The 16,112-nt window shown below is 46.6% G+C and overlaps 1 protein-coding gene and 1 non-coding gene across 2 annotated transcripts; both read left to right on the forward strand.

Annotated features, from left to right (window-relative positions):
• The first annotated feature begins 10,355 nt into the window (after window positions 1-10,355).
• On the forward strand, window positions 10,356-10,428 carry TRNAR-CCU (transfer RNA arginine (anticodon CCU)). Its single transcript has one exon. It is a non-coding gene; the product is annotated as a tRNA-Arg (tRNA).
• Window positions 10,429-10,939: 511 nt separating this feature from the next.
• On the forward strand, window positions 10,940-15,812 carry FMC1 (formation of mitochondrial complex V assembly factor 1 homolog). The gene is made up of 2 exons (XM_007525159.3): window positions 10,940-11,118; window positions 15,236-15,812. Exons 1-2 carry the CDS (start codon window positions 10,981-10,983, stop codon window positions 15,437-15,439), a joined length of 342 nt encoding a protein of 113 aa, XP_007525221.1. The 5' UTR covers window positions 10,940-10,980; the 3' UTR covers window positions 15,440-15,812.
• Window positions 15,813-16,112: the final 300 nt, after the last annotated feature.

Consider the following 16,112-nt stretch of genomic DNA (forward strand, 5'->3'; position numbering starts at 1 on the left):
AGGACAGGCCAGCAGGAGAGGATTTCTCTGGAAGCAACTCTCAGTACTTGGACAGGTCCCTTCTCCTCCTGAAGAGGGAGGAAGTGGGGTGCCTCCTCTCCCCCTCATGACATAGGAGGGGGTTACAGCAAGAGGACCATGTGGAGAGCAGGACGCCTCCTGTTGCAGTGCTGAGAAGTAGGACCGGCACTGACCTTGACCTCAGCGCCCTTGACCTTGAGCTGGCTTTTCCTGCAGTGGGGCAAGAGAAGCGCTCAATGCAGGCACTTCACTGCCTGGACAGGACACTGGATGAGGCTGGTGGAGCCCAAGACAAAGAGACTAGTGTGAAGTCACAATGGTTGTGGTGATGGCACCTAGACTGGAACCCAGAAGAGAGCGGGCCGGCTATCGCTGTTCATTAGCGACTGGCCTCCTGGTTCCCAGCAGGTCCACCCCACAGGGCCCTGGCCAGAAGCTTGGGTTCTCATGTTGGACAGATTGGACTTGTTGAAAACCAAAGAAAAAGAAGATTCCCTGGGAAGGCTGCACAAACCACCCCCGGGTCCTGGCTGGAGAAGGCAGGTGGCCCCGGACTAAGTGGGCAGAGGGAGTACCCACTCTCGGCTGGCACTTGTTGAGCCTGGCTGGCTGCTTGGCAGCCACACTGACACCAGAAGACTAGAATGTTCTGCAGTCTGTCTGCTGTAGGTTCCAAGCCCGGGGAGGTTGGGAGAGGCTCTTAGAAAGCAGCAAGTGCTCCACCTGTGATAATCCTGTTGGCTACAAGATCTCCAGTGCCAGCAGGGTTCAGCTTAAAAATCATCTGTCCTGGGCTGGTGACATAGTTCGCTTGGATAACGCGTTGCTTTGCTGTGTGTGGGACCCAGGTTGAGCCTGACCCCCACTGTACTGAAGAAAGCTGTGGTCGCTTACACAAACTTTTTTTTTCTCCTGCCTTTTAAAAATTATTTATGTATTTATTTTGCCCTTAGAGTTATCAATGGGGCTCTAAGCCTTTACTATTCCTCTGCTCCTGGCAGATTTTATATTTTATTTTATTTTTTACCGGAGCACTGCTCATTTCTGCCTTATAATGGTGCGGGGGATTGAACCTGGGGATTTGGAACCCCAGGCATGAGGGTCTCTTTACAAAACCATTATGCTATCTACCCTCCCCCTCAGACTCTATTTACATATATGTTGTTTATGTTGACTAGAGACAGAAATTAAGAGGGAAGGAGGCTATAGAGAGGGGGAGAGACAGAAACACCTGCAGCACGTTTCACCACTTGTGAAACTTCCCCTCTGCATGTGGAGACCTTCTGCAGACTGAATCTGGGTCCTTGCGCACTGTAACATGTCTGCTCAACCAGGTGCACTACCATCTGGCCCCTTATTTTTAGTTTAGTTTTTTTTTTTTTTTTTAAGATCTTATGTATTTATGAGAAAGATAGGAGGAGAAAGAAAGAACCAGACATCACTCTGGCACATGTGCTGCTGGGGATCGAACTCCGGACCTCATGCTTGAGAGTCCAAAGCCTTACCACTGCAGCCACCTCCTGGACCACATTTTTAGTTTTTTGATAGAGAGTGAGAGCCAGAGATGGGGGGGGGGGAGAGAGATGGAGAGAAATATGGATGGAGAGACACCAAACCAATGCTCCACCACTCATGAAGCTTCCCAGTGCAGGTGCTCAGTTGTGGTAGCCTGGGCCTCATGATAATATGTGTGCTCTACCAGGTAAGCTGTCCCCAAAGCCCCTAGTTTATTTATTTATCGATACAGAGATGCAAGAGCAAAAGAGCGAATGAGAGGGACAGCAGCACCAAAGTTTCTTTCAAGTTTCTTTCTGGGAAGGGGTAGATAGCTTAACAGTTATGCAAGGAGACTCTCATGCCTGAGGCCCCAAAATCCCCTGCACCACTATAAACCAGAGCTGAGCAGTGCTCTGGTTTAAAAAAAAAAAAAAAATTTCCAAGGGCCTAGGTTCAAGCCCTCGGTCCCCACCTGCAGGGGGAGATTTTGCGAGTGGTGAAACACCCCCTCCCTCTCTATTTCTGCTTGTTTCTATCCAATAAATAGATAATTAAAAAAAATTGGAGGGAGTTGGGCGGTGGCACAATGTGTTAAGCGCACGTGGCGCTAAATGCAAGGACCGGTGGAAGGATCCCGGTTCGAGCCCCCAGCTCCCCACCTGCAGGGAAGTCGCTTCACAAGCAGTGAAGCAGGTCTGCAGGTGTCTGTCTTCCTCTCTCCCTCTCTATCTTCCCCTCCTCTCTCCATTTTTCTATGTCCTATCCAAGAGTGACGACAATAATAGTAACTACAACAATAAAACAAGGGCAAGAAAAGGGAATACGTTTTTTTTTTTTTTTAAAAAATTAAAGTTTCGGAGTCAGGTGGTAGCACAGTGGGTTAAGCGCAGGTGGCACGAAGCTCAAGGGCCGGTATAAGGATCCCAGTTGGAGCCCCCGGCTCCTCACCTGCAGGGGAGTCACTTCATAAGCGGTGAAACAGGTCTGCAGGTGTCTCTTTCTCTCCCCCTCTGTCTTGCCCTCCTCTCTCCATTTCTCTCTGTCCTATCCAACAACGACATCAATACCAACAATAAAACAAGGGCAACCAAAGGGAATAAATAAATATTTAAAAAAATTAAAGTTTTTAATTTTTATTTATGAATTCCTTTTGTTGCCCTTTTTTTTTTTAATTGTTATAGTTGTTGTTATTGATGTCGTCGTTATTGGACAGGACAGAGAAATGGAGAGAGGAGGGGAACGCAGAGAGGGGGAGAGAAAGATAGACACCTGTAGAACCTGCTTCACCACCTGTGAAGCGACTCCCCTGCAGGTGGGGATCCAGGGGCTCGAACTGGGATCCTTATGCCGGTCCTTGCACTTTGTGCCACCTGAGCTTAACCCACTGTGCTACCTCCTGACTCCCTAAAGTTTCTTTTAATAGCGTGGGGGTTGGACTCAACCCAGGTCTCACACCTAGCAAAGCAGTGCACCACTATTCAAGTGTTACTTTCCAGCCTCCTAGATTTCTTTTACAAGAGAGGCCAGCCTTTCTCGTCTGCTGTCCTTTTTCACACTGATAGGAGACTTTCAGGAGTATACTGCTGGACTACCCAGAGCCTATTTGGGGGGGGGGGGGGCGGAGGGGAAACTGTTGTGCTGTCTTGTGTGACAGGAACTACAGTCACAGAAACCACACTTCCCAAAGCCCTTGCCTTCAAGGTTCTGGATGTCACTTTTTAATGATTATTTATTTAGTCGCTTTTTTTTTTTTTTTCCAGAGCATTGTTCAGCTCTGGTTAATGGTGGTGCTTGGAATTGAACTTGAGATCTTTGGTGCCTCAAGCATAAAAGGCTTTTTGCATAACCATTGTGCTATCTCCCCAGCCCTGGATGTGACTTTTTTTTTTTAATCTTTATTTATTGGATGGAGACAGCCAGAAATAGAGAGGGTCAGGGGAGATAAAGAGAGAGAGACCTACAGCACTGCTCTGCCACTCACAAAGCTTTGCCCTTGCAGGTGGGGACCAGGGCTCAAATCTGGGCCCTTGTGCGTTGTAACATGTGTGCTCAACCAGGTGTGCTACCTCCCAGCCCCTGTGACTTTTTAGATTTTTTTTTTATCTTTATTTTTATTGGATAGAAACAGCCAGAAATTGAGAGGAATAGGGAGATAGGGAGACTCCGCAGGTGGGGGTTGGGGGCTCAAACGCTGGTCTTTGCATACTGTAAAGTGTACACAACCAGGTGTACCACCACGTGGCCCGGTAACTTTTTTAAAAATAATTTTAGGGGGTTCATGGTTTACAGTATGATTGTTGGCACAGGGGTACAATTTGTCTTGTTCCCAAATGACCTTTTAAATAAATAAGTAAATAAATATCACTGTGTCACATACAGTGGTGGGAACTGATTTCAGAACCTCCTGCTGGAAAGTCTAATGCTTTATTCACTGTGCCACCTCCAGGGTCACACTGGATATGACTTTTTCCTGTGAGATTTAGGAGGCAGAGGGGTGAGCAGTGTCCCTACCCCCCAACACTGGGCAGATGTGGAAGGCTTGGGAGACTCCAGACTCTGGAGTCACCCTGGGTGATGTGTAGAAATGGATTGGGGCTGGGTGGTGGTGTACCTGGGGAAGAGCACTTGTTAAAATGCACAAGGACCTGGGTTCAAGCTCCTGGTCCCCACCTGCACAGGGGAAAGCAGTGCTGCAGGTGTCTCTCCCCCACCCCTCTTGAACTCTGTCTCTATTCAATAAGAAAGAGTATTAGTAAAGAAGGAAGGAGGGGAGGAAGGGAGGAGGAGGAGGAAAGGAATGAATGGGCCTACTTCATGGGATCCTTAAGGTGAAAGCAGCCTTATTTATTTATTTACTGTTGGGTAGAGACAGAGAAATTGAGCGAGGAGGGGGAGTTAAGAGGGAGAGAGACAGAGACACCTGCAGCCCTGCTTCACCGCTTGTGAAACATTTCCCCTGCAGGGGCTGGAACCTGGGTCTTTGTACATGGTAAAGCAAGCGCTCAACCAGGTATGCCACCACCTGGCTCCAAAAGCAGCCTTTTAAAAAACAAAACAAATGAGGGTCGGGCGGCAGCGCAGCGCTTTAAGCACACATGGCACAAAGTGCAAGGACCAGCAAAAGGATCCCGGTTCGAGCCCCCGGCTCCCCACCTGCAGGGGAGTCGCTTCACAGGCGGGGAAGCAGGTCTGCAGGTGTCTATCTTTCTCTCCCCCTCTCTGTCTTCCCCTCCTCTTCTCTCTGTCCTAACCAGCAATGACATCAACAACAATAATAACTACAACAGCAATAAAAACAACAAGGGCAACAAAAAGGAAATAAATATTTAAAAATCTTTAAAAAAAATAACCACAACAAGGCTACAACAACAAGGGCAACAAAAGGGGGGAGGAAATGCCTCTAGGAGCAGTGGATTCATGGTGTAGGCACTGAGCCCCAGCAATAACCCTGGAGGCAAAAAACAAACAATGAAGCATTAACTGCCTTTTGAAGATAAACTCAGACAGGGAGATAGCATAATGCTTATGAAAAAAGACTATGTCTGAAGCTCTGAGGTTCCAGGTTCAATCCCCAGAGCCAGAGATGAGCAGTGTTCTGGTAACAGAAAATAAAAAAGAAATTACAAAAACTGAAAAAAATTTGTGCTGTAAGGCAAGAAACTGGAAGATGGATGTTTAGGAATAATAGTCACATGTGATCGTGTAGCTCTTGTCCCAACCCCCAAAATATGTTAAGCCAAGAATTTCAGAATAATGAATACTGAATGTTTTCAAAAACTAAAACAACCTTTCTTTACTCAGAGAAATTAGGACTTTTTTTTTTTACTGTTAATAAAAATATTTTCAAAACATTGCCTGCTTCATTTAAAACACATTTTTACTTTCTGATTTTTTTAATTTTATGATATATATGTATGATAATATGTGAATGATTTTTTATTTACTAATGAGAAAGATGGGAGAGAAATAACAAGACATCATTCTGGTACATGTGCTGCCATAGACTGAACTCGGGAATTCATGGCTGAGAGTCCAATGCTTTATCCACTGCACCACCTTCCAGATCACCATGTATGATTTCCTCAGTAAAGATGGATTAGTGAAAGCACCAGAGCATGGCTCTGGCATCTAGTGATGCTGGAGATGGGGGCTGGATGGTGACTCAGTCTGTACAATGCACATGTCACCATACACAAGGATCCGGGTTCAAGTCCCCGGTCCCCACCTGTAGGGGAAGCTTCACAAGTGGTGAAGCAGTGCTGCAAGTATCGCTCTCCAGTCCTCTCAATTTCTGTCTCTACTAAATAAAGGGTGGGGGGGGGAGGAGCAGGTGGTGGTATAGCTAATTAAGCAGACACATTACTGTGTGCTAGGATGCAAGTTCAAGCTCCTGGTCCCTACCTGCAGGGGGAAAGCTTCACAAGTGGTGAAGCAGTGCTGCAGATGTTTGTCTCCCTCTATCTACACCTCCCCTCTCAATTTCTCTGTGTCTATTCAATAATAAATAAAACTATTTTAAAAAAAGGGCAGGGGTTGATAGCATAATGGTTAACAAAGAGATTCTCATGCCTGAGGCTCCAAAGTCTCAGGTTCAACCCCCCATACCACCATAAACCAGAGCTGAGCAGTGCTCTGGTGAAATAAAACAACCCAAGAACAAAAAACCCAGGAGTACTGGATTAACTGGGCAGGCATGGAGCCCCAGCAATAACCCTGGTGGCAATAAAACAATCAGGGGTCTCATCTGGTTGAGCACACAGGTTATAATGAGCAGGGACCCAGATTTGAGCCCTAGTTCCCCACCTGCAGGAATAGAAACTTCATGAGCAGTGAAGTCAGTCTGCAAACATCTCTCTTTTAAATTATCTTTATTTGATATAGACTGTCAGAAATGGAGAGGGCAGAGGAGACTGAAAGGAAGAGACACCTGCAGCCCTCCTTTATCACCCTGCAGTTGGGGACTGGGGCCTCGAACCTTGCTGGCTAACAGTTTTAAATAAACACAAACAGGAATAAGATCCCTCACCACTTTATAATTTTCCTGGGGGATTACAGTGTATTAATACATGGCTACAATTTCTCATCTCCCCGGATAGGTGTCTCAGCCCCAACTTGGGTTCCCCTCCACCATCCACCACCAGCACCCCAATGCCCTCTCCCTCCCCAAAGTCCTTTGCTTTGACACAACACAACTCATCCAGTCCAAGTTCCGCTTTGTGTTTTCCCTTTCTGCCTTTGTGTCTTCTGTCCACCCGAGTGAGATCATCCAGTACTCATCCTTTTTTTTTTTTTTTTTGCTCATCTCCCTTTGCAGAGGCAGGTTTAAGATCTTTACCGACATGACTGGACTTTTGCAAAAGTTCAGATTCAGCTAACCTGTCCACACACGTTTACAGTCAAGTCATACACTCCTCTGGCTCTTCCCACCCTGACACCACCAGAGTCCTATTCCTACCCAGTCACTGGACACAGAAAACTTGTCCCAGGATTTTTTAGAGCTCTCCAACTCTGGCTTACAGTGGTGCTAGGGATTGAACCAGGGACCTGCAGTGCACTTTCAAGCATGAAATCCTGTCTGTTGCTCAAACCTGCTGCATTAATCTCTGCCTCTGAATACACTCTAAGGAGGCAGTTCCTTTTGTCAGAGCTGGCTTTTTCTCCAGAACATTCTTTACTCATCTGATGAGCAGATCACTACTTTCTTCTATTATTAGATAGAGACAAATTGAAAGGGGAGGAGGAAATAGAGACAGACACACCACAGACCTGCTTCACCATTTGTGAAGCTTTCCCTTTGCAGGTGGGGACCAGGGGCTTGAACCTGGGTCCTTGAGAACTGTAATGCGAGTGCTTAACTAAGTGTACCACCACCTGGCCCCCTACCTTCTCCTTTCTAAGAATGGAAGCTTGGGTTAGGGAGATAGGACATGAACCACAGGACATGAATGAATGCGGTTCCAGATTCAATTCCTGGCATTGCATGTACCAGAACTGTACATTGACTAGAAACAGATTTTTTTTTCTTTTTTTTTAACCAGAGCACTGTTCAGCTCTGGCTTATGGTGGTGCAGGGGATTGAACCTGGGACTTGAGGGAGCCTCAGGCATGAAAGTCTGTTAGCATAACCATTATGCTATCTACCCCTGCCCAGAACTGTACATTGAGTGCTCCGCTCAATTAAAAAAAAAAAAAAAAAAGAAGTGGTGTCAGGGAGTTAGCTGGTCAGATTTGAGGCCTCTGTTGTAAATGACAGCCAATTAAAATTACTTGTTGAGAGTTGGGCGGTAGCACAGCGATTTAAGCACACATGGCACAAAGCACGAGGCCCGGCCTTAGGATCCGGGTTCAAGCCCCTGGTTCCCCACCTGCAGGGGAGTTGCTTCACAGGCAGTGAAGCAGGTCTGCAGGTGTCTATCTTTCTCTCCCCCTCTCTATTTCTCTCTGTCCTATACAACAATGATGATATCAACAATAACTACAACAACGACAACAAAACAAGGGCAACAAAAAAGAAATAAATAAATACTAAAATTACTTGTCAAGGCAAAAAGTAAGGAGTTGAAGAAAGGCATTTATTTTTTTTGCAAAAGGGCAGCAGCCAATAGTGGTAGTCAGGCAGCAGCGTGCCCCCTCACCCTTCTCCTATCTTTTATACCTGACACAGAGCTGTCTCCTTCACTCCTGGGCTGGGCTTCAGAGCTCACAATCTCCCCATCTAAATAAGGAAAGGAGGAAGACAGTCTGAGGGTCTCTGTTGGAGGATTAGCAAGCACTGCAATGAACTATGATGTGACCTAAAGAATATAAAACTACTGGCCACAGGTGGCCATAGATAACAGCTTATAAAAAGAATTTTTGGGGAGTCAGGTGGTAGCAAAGCAGTTTAAGTGCAGGTGGCGCAAAGCGCAATGACCAGCATTAAGGACCCTGGTTCAAGGCCCCGGATCCTCACCTGCAGGGGAGTCGCCTCACAGGCAGTGAAGCAGGTCTGCAGGTGTCTGTCTTTCTCTCTCCCTCTCTGTCTTCCCCTCCTCTCTCAGTTTTTCTCTGTCCTCTCTAATGATGACGACATTAATAACAATAAAAAACAAGGGCAACAAAAGGAAATATATATTAAACAATTAAAAAGAATTAGTTGGGAATTAAAAAAAATTTTTTTTTGTACTAAACAGTTGTACTATTCATGTTCCTTTGAAGACCTAACCATCTCTCACACCTTAAAGGCTGTAGGTTCAATCCCCAGCACTACCTTACGCCTGAGCTCAGCTGTGCTCTCTGGTTCTTTCCCCATAATAAGTAAATTAATGAGAGAAAACACCAACCAGAGCTACACTCCAGCACATGCAATGCCAGGATTAAACTCAGGACCTCATGCTTTTAAGTTCACTGTTCTAGCCACCTCTGGGCCGCTAAAAATATATATTAAAAAAAAATTGGGGTGGGGGTAGATACCATAACAGTTATGCAAACAGACCCACATCCCTGAGGCTTCAAAGTCCCAGGTTAAATTCCCCGCACCACCATAAGGCAGAGCTGGTCAGTGCTCTGGTTGAAAAAAAAATTAGACTTGCAGAGGGAGTACACCAGACTTTAAAGTGTGAAGTCCCACATACAATCCCCAGCAGCACAAGCCACAGCTAAGCAGTGTCTTGGCCTCTCCCATTAAAGAAAAAAAAAAAAAAAAAAAATATATATATATATATATACTGGGGCAGGGGAGACAGCATAATGTTTACCCAAAAGGCCTTCAGGTCTGAGGCTCAGAGGTCCCTGGTTTAATCTTAAACCCACCGTAAGCCAGAGCTGAGCAGGGCTCTGGTTGGTCTCTGTCTCATTTAAATACATAAAAATACGGGGGCAGGAAGTGGCGCGCCTGCTTGAGCAGCATGTTAAGCTGCCAAAGGACCCAGGCTCAGTGAAGCAATGCTGCAGGTGTCTCTCTCCACTTTCGATTCTGATTCTATCCAATAAATAAAACTAATAAAGAGATTTACAAAACAAAATATTAAAAAAGAGAAGTTCTTTAAAAACAAACAAAACAGGCAAAAATGTTAATACTCTAAAGAGTTACTCAGTGTGGAGACCACTGGAGTTACGAGTATGAGCCCCCACTGCTTCCCGAGCACAGCCAGTACCAGAATGAGGCTCTCACTCTTATCATTAGCATTACTCAGTATCTTAAATAAATAAAAACTAGACGGCGGGTGCACACGGGAGTAAGCCGGGAGGAGAGGACAATGCCCCGTCCACTTCCCAGACCCAGGAAAGGACAATGAGCCAGAGAACAAAGTCCCGGCAACCACCGGAGGCCCCACCTTCCGGCAACTGACTACTGGTTCCCAGAAAAAGCAGGGGACACCCCACAAACAATCAGGACCCTGCAGAAGTGTGCTTGGAGACTCAACCGGAAACAAAGGGACAGCCAGGGACGCAACTTATAGGCTTGGAAGGGCGCAGTCCCGGAAGTGGTCGGATGCTTCCGGTAACTCCCCCTCGCCCCAGTCCAGCTTCGGCCCGCGTGCCCTGCGCACTTGGCTCCGCGACGTCGCAGTGTCGCTTCTGCGCAGGCGCACGGCCTCGTGCGCGGACCATCGAGGACGTATCACGTGCGCGTCCCCGCTCTCCCTGCTGGCGGCCCGTCAGGGTTACTTCTAGGGGAAAAAGCCTTCCGAGCTGTCTGGCTAGCTTTTGTCTCTGGAACTACAGCTCCCGGCATGCCTCGCTCGCGGGGACCGCAGGGTGGCGTTTCCCGGGATAGGATGATTATATCTCAGCAGCGGTGACGCTCTTGGCGATAAAAAACTTGAATAGATTGTTTGAAAACGTAACTCCTATAAGCCCCAGTGGCCTAATGGATAAGGCATTGGCCTCCTAAGCCAGGGATTGTGGGTTCGAGTCCCATCTGGGGTGGTTGTGCTTTTTAAATAAAATTTTGCATCCTATTTTTTTTCCATAAAATTATAGCTATGTCAATATAACCTTTTGTTTTCCCCCCAAGATGAGGGCGTGAGTGCATAGCTTTAGTAAGCAGTGGCTACAGTTTGCGTCCTTCCCTTGAGTCTGAACACCGCGTCTGGAGTTCTGGGCATTTTTAAAATAAATATTCTCCACGGATTCCTGTTCCTGCCGGGCTCGCTATTTTCTGGAGACTCAGAGGTCGGCCCGCAAATGGTGTCTTTAGGAACGCAGTCAACCCAGCTCCCTCCCTGGGTCCTGCCTCGGGGGTTCCCTGAGAACCCTGCGAGTCGTAGGCGCTCGGCTCTCCTCTGCTTTCTCCTGGGATCCCCTGCAGCGCGGCTCGGCGGTTGATTGGTCTGGCTCGACGGAGGATCTCGCCACTCTGTCCCCCTAGCACAGGGGGGCGCCGGCCGGCTTGGAGGCTTGCGCCTTGGGGCGCTGCGCCGGGAGGGGAGGTCACGTGAAAGCGCACGCGCATGCGCACGCCGGCTGGAGGTGACTAAGATGGCGGCTCTGGGGTCGCCGGCCCGCACGATGCGTGGCCTGTTGCGGGAGCTGCGCTTCGTGAGCGCGGCCACCGGCCGGCCCTACCGCGGCTCGGCGGCCTATCGCTACCTCGTGAAGGCTTTCCGAGCACACCGGGTACGCAAGGCCGTCCCGGGACGGCAGAGTCGCCCTGGGGCAACCTCCCGAGCGTGACCATTTGGCCGGGCAAGTGGGAGGAAAGCGGAGTGGGGCAACTTCGGGACGGGGCTTGTGTGTGTGGGGGGAGGAAAATGTAGGGTCACTAGCCCGGGGCATCTCTCCCACGCCCTAGCAGAGCCGGGCTGGCGACCGAAATGAAGCTCACGGTGTCTTCCTTCCCCTAGTGCAGAGGGGCACTAGGACCCCGTAAGGAACCGGGTGTCACCTTCAGTCACTGCAGCAGTGCGACAAATGAACACGCGAGAGGTCACCCCCGAGAAAGGACAACGTGAAGTCCACACCTCCGGGGGGCAAGAGCAGGTGGAGAGTCGGGGTGGGGGTGGGGGTGGGGGCCACTGAGGCCTGGGGACACTGGCCTGTGGAACCAGGACCTAGTTTGCGTGGTTCCTGAAGAGGAGTCTATTTAGTCACTACCTTGCCTTCCCTCCCGTCTTTCTAATATTTACTACTGGGTAGAAATTGAGAGGGAAGGGGAGATAGACACCTGCAGCCCTACTTCACCGCTTGTGAAATTTCCCCCCTGCAGGTGGGGACCAGGGGCTTGAACTTGGGTCCTCACGCACTGTAATGTGTGTGTTTAACCAGATGCACCACCGCCGCCGGCGGCCCCAGTCACAACCTTTTCAATTAAGGGTCTGGCTTTGATAAACGTTGTAACCTAGTTCAGAAATAGAAAGTTGGAGAGTTCACTTGGACTTGGAAGGGAAGTTAGGGTTCTTGAGCACTGATCAGAGAGAGACTGAAAGCATGCTCAATGATGAATTTCTTTTCCTTTTATTGATTATTTGTGTGTGAGAGAGAGAACCAGAGCATTACTCAGGTACATGCAATGCTGGAGATCAAACTCAGGACACCAGTGCATCCGATGCTTTATACACCTGGCCGGGACACCGCAGTTGAATTACTGAGCTACAGAAGTTAACTTGCAAAGTATTAGAATTGATATTCAATGATCTTTTCCCCAGACCATTTTTATGTGGGAAATAGTTATTTACAGAATAGTTTGTCATATGTCAACTAATTTTTTGTTTTGTTTTACCATCACCACATTTGAGCACTCCAGAGCGACCCCTCCCCAACCCCCAATGATAGAGGGAACTAGAACATTACTCTGACACATGTGATCCCAAGGATCCTACTCAGGTGCTCATGCTTGTAAGTCTATCATTCTAGCCACTGCACCACCTCCAGGCTGAAAATTTTTACTTTTCATTGAAATGAAAGCTACATGCTCCATGACCAAAATAAAGATACAAAATATGGGTGGGAGATGAAGAGATCTTTGTCTTCTGGCCGGCTATGTACAGGGGCCCCAGGGGGAGAATAAGGCAGCTTGCAGCAAAGATTATAGAAAGTTTATTGGAAGGGGCCAGGTGGTGGTGTACCTGGTTGTGTGCACATATTACAGTGTGCAGGGACTCAGGTTCAAGCCCCTGGTCCCAATCTACAGAGGGAAAGCTTCACAAGTGGTGAAGCAGGCCCACAGGTGTCTCTGTTTCTCTTCCTCTCTACCTCCCTCTCCCCTCTTAATTTCTCTGTCTATCCAAAAAATAAGTAAAATAAAATATTTTTAAAAATAAAAAAGAGAAAGTACTGGAATAAACTAGTTAAGAAGTATTCACTCAGAACAATGGACAGTAAAAAGGAACCAACTGCCTGCTGCTAGGCAGGAGTGCACCTTTCTATTGAAATATCGCTTTGTGAGAAAGCAGAGTCCCTAGCTTCCCTGGTATCAATGGCAGATTTCTGTCCTATTCAATAGGCAGATGTGAAGTCCTATCTTTTGCTATTCTCATTCAGAATGACTAGAAGCTGACGGCCAGTTTTTGTACTTGCAAATGTCTTAAGCCTGAGGTTTTTTTTTATTACTTTAATTGCCACTAGGATTATCACTGGGGCTGTGTACCAACACAATAAAACCACTGCTCCCGGAGGCTGAATCCCCCCCCCCCTTTTTTTTGACAGGACATTTAGAAATTGAGAGGTGGAGGGAATAATAGAGATGAAGAGAAAGTACATCTGCAGACCTGCCTCACTGCTCATGAAGCTTTTCCCAGCAGGTGGGGAGAGGAGGCAGACCCTTGCTTGGTAGTACTCAGCTGAGTGCACCGCTGCTGGGCCCTAGCCTGTTTTTTTTTTTTTTTTTTTTTCACTGGCCTAGCTCTGAACTTTTGCTAGCCTGTCAGGATGACCAAACAGTGTCATTTGTCAGCTTTTGCTACAGCAGGTGAGATAGCATAATAGCTATGCAAAAGACTCATGTCTAAGGCTCCCCTGTCTCAAGTTCATCCTTACCCACTAACACCACCCCCATGTATGCCAGAACTAGGCAGTAGTCTGGTATAAAAAAAGAAAAAAAATAGTAGTAGTCTGGTTTAAAAAAAAAGAGAGAAAAGAAACAAAATAAAGCAGTTCTTTACTTTTTTAATCGGAGAAAGTTGTATGTCATAATTGTTAGGGGACATTAATGTTATAGTTCCTTCTCATCTCTGCTATTAATCAACTACTGAGCCTGACTGGGCTTAAGTTTCCTCATTTGTAAAACATTAAAAATGGAAATTTTTTGTCGTATTTAAATTTGAGGGCATGGGGCTTGGCTGTGGCACATCTGGTAAAGCACATACGTTTTAATGCATTAGGATCCCTGGTTCAAGACCCTGGTCCACACATGCAGGGGAGGAAGCTTTGCAAGTGGTTGAAGTAATGTTGCAGGTGTCTCTCTCCTCTGTCTTCCCCTTTCCTCTCAGTTTGTCTCACTGTCTATCCTAAATAAGTAAAATAAAAATACAGAACTTTCCTTTCTAAAAACTAACTGAAAAAAGTTAGAGGTCACCCAGACTCTCGTAACATTTCTCTTTAATTTAAGGTGGCTTAGTGCTAGAATTCTGGACTTCCTGGCATGAAGTTTTGAGTTCTAACCCCAGCATCACATGCGAAAGTGATGCAGTGATTCTCTCTGTATGTGTGCCGTCTTGTGTGAAGTAAGGAAATCTTTGAAAAGAAAGTAGCCTGGCAGGTGGTACAGTGACTAGAGCTTTGGACTTCAAAGCATGAGATCCTCAGTTTGACCCCTGGTATCATGTATGCCAGAGTGGTCTTCATCTCTCCCCCCACACCACCCCCACTTCTTTTGTAAGTAGCTAAATTAATTTTGTAAAAGTTGAACTGGAGGTCACTTTTTTTGCAGTGTCAAAAAAGTTTTAATTAATCACGAGAGCAATGAATAAAATGTTAATAAAAATTTTAAATAAACATTTTAAAACAATGTTTCCAAACAGCAGTGCAGAAAACAGCCTTAAAATGCATAATTATATTTAACATACATTCTTTTTAGCTTAGGCTTTTCATGGAGGTCACCTTTTATAGCCAACTATGGTTACACATGCATGTTTCTCTCTGTACTATTAACTGTTCTGTATTTTTTTTTCATATTTTCTTTTTTATTACTGGATTATGAGAATTTTATACTGTATTTTTTTTTTTTTTTTTGCATAGAAAAACATAAAAATCGGGCGGAGGTAGATCGCAAAATGGTTATGCAAAGAGACTCTCATGCCTGAGGTGCCAAAGTTCCAGGTTCAATCCCCCACACCACCATAAACCAGAGCTGAGCAGTGCTGTGGTAAAGGAAGAAAGAAAGAAAGAAAGAAAGAAAGAAAGAAAGAAAGAAAGAAAGAAAGAAAGAAAGAGAAAGAAAGAGTGGTCCAGGAGGTGACACAGTGATAAGGCTTTGGACTCTCAAGCATGAGGTCCTGAGTTCGATCCCCGGCAGAACATGTGCCAGAGTGATGCCTGATTCTTTCTCCTCCTATCTTTCTCATTAATAAATAAATAAAATCTGAAGAAAAAAAAAAAAAGAAAAACATAAAAATCCATCATGACTTTTTCAACAAACCACTATTTTCTTTATTTTGCATAGAGACACACTGAGAGGGAGGGGAAGCAGGAGAGAGGGAGAAAGAGAGACATGGGCAGCACTGCTTCACCACTTGGGAAGCTGCCCCCCAGCAGGTGGGATGGCCTGGTTCTGTCTCTGACTTTGCTGCCTCTCCAGGTCACCGGTGAGAAGCTGTGCCGAGCCCAGCATGAGCTCCATTTCCAGGCTGCCACCTACCTCTGCCTCCTGCGCAGTGTCCGGGCACATGTGGCCCTTCACCAGGAGTTCCACGGCAAGGGTGAGCGCTCAGTGGAGGAGTCTGCAGGCATGGTGGGCCTCAAGCTGCCGCGTCAGCCCGGAGGGAAGGGCTGGGAGCCGTGAAAATGGAGAGATTCCTTGGATGCCGCCTTCTTACAAGAACTTACTGACCAATATGTATTTATCATTAAATTTTTTAAAAGTTGAGGGTTCCCCCCCCCCCCCCCCGTCAATTCTGTTGACTGTTTCTCAGAGACTTGTCATCTTTACTTGGTGCGCTTAATGCACTCACGGTAGGCTGATAGATGTTCCTTTTTTAAAAAGAAGGGTGACAGAGTGGATAAAGTGTTGGACTTTTCAAGCATGAGACCCCAGGTTCAGTCCCTTGTAGCACATGTACCAGAGAGATCCTCTGGCTCTCTTTCTCTCTCTTCTCCAGTCGCTCTCATAAATAAGTAAGTACTATTGAAAAATAAATAAAGATAATCTTATTGGAGGCCAGGCAGCAGTGGCTCTGGTTGAGTGCACACATTACAATGCACAAGGATGCAGGTTCAAGATCCCAGTCCTCACCTGCAGGGGGAAGCTTCATATATGGTGAAGCAGTGTTGGATGTGTTTCCCTCTCCCTGTTTATCTCCCCTTTCCCTCTCAACTTCTGTCTCTATCAAAAACAAACCAAACATTTTATTTTATTACTATTTTTTTACCAGAACACTGCTCAGCTCTGGTTTATAGTGGTGCAGATATTGAACCTGGGACTTTGGAGCCCCAAGCATGAGAGTCCCTTTGTACTC

The sequence above is a fragment of the Erinaceus europaeus genome, chromosome 8 (assembly GCF_950295315.1).
Source record: "Erinaceus europaeus chromosome 8, mEriEur2.1, whole genome shotgun sequence".
NCBI classification, from domain to species: Eukaryota; Metazoa; Chordata; class Mammalia; order Eulipotyphla; family Erinaceidae; genus Erinaceus; species Erinaceus europaeus.

Bases quoted from the DNA above. Each gene is read 5' to 3' on its own strand.
- FMC1 (XM_007525159.3), top strand. From the start codon at position 10,981: ATGGCGGCTCTGGGGTCGCCGGCCCGCACGATGCGTGGCCTGTTGCGG. The intron at 11,119-15,235 runs GTACGCAAGGCC...CTGCCTCTCCAG, and splicing joins AGGCTTTCCGAGCACACCGG to GTCACCGGTGAGAAGCTGTG.